This window comes from Phaethon lepturus, unplaced genomic scaffold, assembly GCF_000687285.1.
Source record: "Phaethon lepturus isolate BGI_N335 unplaced genomic scaffold, ASM68728v1 scaffold33839, whole genome shotgun sequence".
Taxonomy (NCBI): Eukaryota; Metazoa; Chordata; class Aves; order Phaethontiformes; family Phaethontidae; genus Phaethon; species Phaethon lepturus.
In genome coordinates, this window is record NW_010566108.1 from 1 (window position 1) to 3,794 (window position 3,794).

At 61.9% G+C, this 3,794-nt stretch overlaps 1 protein-coding gene across 1 annotated transcript; it reads left to right on the plus strand.

Annotated features, from left to right (window-relative positions):
* Nucleotides 1-293: 293 nt before the first annotated feature.
* LOC104613610 (protein eva-1 homolog C-like) lies at nt 294-2,865 on the plus strand (the record flags this gene model as incomplete). The annotated part of the gene is made up of 6 exons (XM_010295386.1): nt 294-417; nt 623-775; nt 942-1,085; nt 1,246-1,317; nt 1,691-1,780; nt 2,480-2,865. Coding segments are annotated over 6 exons (969 nt in total), but the record flags the coding sequence as incomplete, so codon positions are not given.
* Between the last annotated feature and the right edge of the window lie 929 nt (nt 2,866-3,794).

Below are 3,794 nucleotides of genomic sequence, written 5' to 3' on the forward strand. Positions count from 1 at the left end.
TGTGCACGCCCGCGCGGGTGTTGCGCACACGTGGCATGGTGCGGTGCTGGCGTGCGTGGGTCTCGTGCGAGCACCCACCCGTGCTCTCTGTGGGTGCAGGGGAGGAACTGATTCAGGAACCGACAGATGAAGCGGGGTGACTGCAGCAGGGTGGGGGCGTGAGCAGCCATAGGGCACCTCTGTGGTGTGAGAGGCCATTTCCCTGAGCCTGGTGATGGCACTAAGGGAGAGGAGGCGAGAACAGCCTCGGGACTCCTCGCCCACCTTCACGCCTGTCCCGCTTTGCTCTCCAGAAGCTGCTGGCTGAGTGCCAGGACCAGCAGTGGTGCCAGTTCTCGGTGCACAGCCAAGTCTTTGGGCCGGACCCATGCCCTGGGACACACAAGTACCTCATCGCTTCCTACAAATGCCGGCCAGGTGAGGTGGAGCGGGGTCTGAGCAATGCTGTGTGGGGCTTGGCTGCTCAGAAAGGGGCAGAGAGGGGAGCCGAGCTGCTCCTGTATCTCGCAGCCCTCCTCCAGCCCTGCCCTTAGCAGCTCTCAGACCCTTGGCTGGACTAAGGGAGGAGGGGGCTGCAGGTGATTCGGGATACATTGGGACGCTCTGCGGTGTCACTCCCCAGGGAACCATCGAGTCAAGACCGTGTGTGAGAACGACAAGCTGAGGCTACAGTGCCGACCAAAATCCATCCTGGCCATTTATTCTGCAAGTTATGGACGATTCCTGCGGGGCAAACCGGAGTGCGATGCCCTGAACACTGGGGGACCCCACATAGGTACACCAGAACAGCTCAAGCCAGAAATGGGGCCAGGAACCATGCAGAGAGCATGGCATAAATATGCCATCAGGCTGTACCTGTGCCCCTTGGCCCCAGCTGACTGGTGCCCAGCGGGCAGCGTCAGGCAGGTCTCCCCACAGGTCCATGCCCCATGTCTTTGCAGAGTGCTTGGCTCCAGACGCCCTGCGGAGGGTCTCCAAGAAGTGTCACCGCAAGGGGAACTGCACCGTGGCTGCTGACCAGGCCACCTTCGGGGACCCGTGTCTCCCCGGCACAAAGAAACAGCTGCGAGTCTCCTACACCTGCGGTGAGAGCCATCCATGGGGCTGGGGGCATGGGGCCCAGTGGCTGAGCCCCTGCTGTGCCCGCCCTGTGCCACGCAGGCAGGGGTGCAGGGCTCTTTGGGGACTCAGGGAGCAGCTGGGGACGAGCAGGGTGGTGGTGCTCAGTGTATGCTCTTCTTGCAGTGCCCAAGCAGCTGCTGGAGGAGGTGGGCCCTGACACCTCGGACCCCTTCCTGCTCTCGGACTACATGCATGGTAACGTACGGGGGAGGCTACGCCAAAAGCGGTGTGGTATCATGTCCGTGCCTGGGTAAACCACCCCTTCCATGGCCTCTCTGCGTCCGTGGTATCCACCACCGGCACAAGCCCTGCAGCTCCATCCCAGCATCGCTGTCCTGTGGCTGAAGCCACCCATCGGTCGGTGCCCATGTCTGAGGGGCTGGAGAGATGTGGTCTGCTGGTAGCAGGGGAGAGGAGGACCCACAGGGGAGCATCCCCACAGGCAGAGGAGCACTTGTGCAAGAAAGGAGTGTGGCGTGGGGAAGAAGGCAGGCAGGGGCAGGCAGCCGGGCAGCAGGGTGCTGGAGAGCACCTCACGTCTCAGCCCACATCCCCTTGTTCGCTGCAGGTGGCTGGTACAAAGGGCCCAGGTTCTCCAGGCTCCGGGAAGACCGGATGATTTTTACTAGCTCTCTGGCAGCTTTTGCCCACCTTTGGGGTACGTGCTCTCCCTGGCTCTCATGCAGCCCCCGGAGGAGCGGGATGGGCTTGGGAGGGTGGCTCAGGTCCCATGATGACCCCCGCTCAGCCTGGGGCTCGGCTCAGAGGCAGCCAGACCCCTCCGGCAGGGTTGGCAAGCACATGAAGGAGGAGGGCGCCACGCGCCCATGCTGGGTTTGGGTGGGCCCCACGTAGGGTGGGAGCTCAGAGGTTGAACAAGACCCAAGGTCCCGCAGCATCAGCGGTCACAGTGCTGCTGCAGTCCTGCCTGCAGACCTTCCTTCTCCAACGGGCTGAATTACCTGCCGGGTCTCCTTCCTTCCTGTCCTGTCTGCAAGGGCACTGGTGGAGAGCACCCCTCTGCGGGCAAAAATTTCCCTTGCCAGGGGAAATAACCCATTTAAATCCCTGGCGAGTTGATTCCGCCCCCTGAGCTGCCTACCCCATATACCAATGAGGGTTTCCTATGGGGAAAGTGGGCACCACCCACTGGTGGGTGCTGATGAGGCTCTGGGTGATGCTCCCACAATCACTGGGGCAGAGTCTGTCCCACCCCTGCAGCTGGGGTGCTGAGGGCATCCCTGCTCCCCTCCTTTTCCTCCCATGTGCCCGGCAGAGGGGGTTTTCCAGGCACTGGTACCCCGCAGGCTGTGGAGACAGTTTGTACCCTGGTGTCTCTCTGCTCTTCACGCCCCAGGTGTCCCAGAGAAAGTTGGCCTCTATTTTCTTTGTGGGGTCTCAGGAGGCCTCATGCTCCTGCTGTGCATCATCAGCCCCAAAACAACCTTCCTCCAGGAGGTGGGGGAGGCTCTCAAAGACCCGGAGCTGGGGAGCAGCTCAGAGTTGAGCAGGACCAAGGTGCAGGACGAGCGGGATGAAGACCTTCCCGACGACAGCTCCTCAGACTCCTCCTTCCGCCACCTCACCCGCACCTACCGGGCCACTGACAGCATCTTCAGCCCTGAGCTAACGGCAGCCATGGAGGGAGCGATGGAGCGCCAGGGCCACAGCGGGGAGGAGATCTGGATGCCCAAGGAGTCGAGCCCATATGCCATCCACAAGATCAAATCGGCCACCAAATAAGAACTGGAAGAAAGTGGCCAGAGAGCAGCAAGGGGCAGAGGCTAAGTGGGATCCGACATTGGAGAGACACAAGAGTTTGGGCTCCTGGGGTCAGTGGGCATCCCGAGTAGCAGCAGGGCTACAGCAGCCCCAGTGTGGCCATCAACCCACTGCCCCACCAGCCTGGAAACCTCTAACCCAGGGGTAAGATGTGGTCCCTGGGTGTGATGAGGGGCTGCGGGATGGCTTGTGGAGCCGCTGGCTCCTTTGCAGCAAACACACTGCTAACTCTACGCTAACCTCCCCGTTCTCAGCTCGCATCGGCTGGCTCTAGCGCTTAACCCTGCTCAGCCACACCGAGCCCACCAAGCCTTCCCAGGCTGTTTGCTCCTGCTTGTTCTTGGGTGCTGGCTTCCACCCCTGGTGCTGCAAACATCCCCCAGCGCTCAGGCAGCGCGCCAGCGGCAGAGACACAGATATGGCCAGGACGCGCGGGGGGACGCAGGCGGAGCGGGTGGGAGAGCGCCGCGAGCGTCACCCAGCACAGCCCCACCACGTCACTTGCCTTGCGGCCCTGGCATCCCCGGGGGAGCTGCACCCCAGCGCTGGGGCAGCTGGCAGCTTGGCACAGCGGTGGCTGTCACCTCCCTGCGGGCGTTCAGGAGCTCTGTCACCCTGTGTTGCTCTGTGCTTTCCTTCACGCTTCCCCCACTGGCGGGAGAGCTCTGGAGTTAACTTGCTGGGGCTTTTTCCAGTAAATAAATGCAACAGCTCGTAGACACAATGTCCCTCCCTGACCTCTGCCATTAATAGTGAAAAGAGAGGAAAAAGGAAGCGGCAAAGCTCAGCCCTCCCTGTGCGGATCAGCTCCTTGCCTCCCACCGGTGTTTCTGGCACTGGGCCATGGGGAGCAACAAGTTGGGCCTGCTTTAGCATGGGAAAGGATAAGG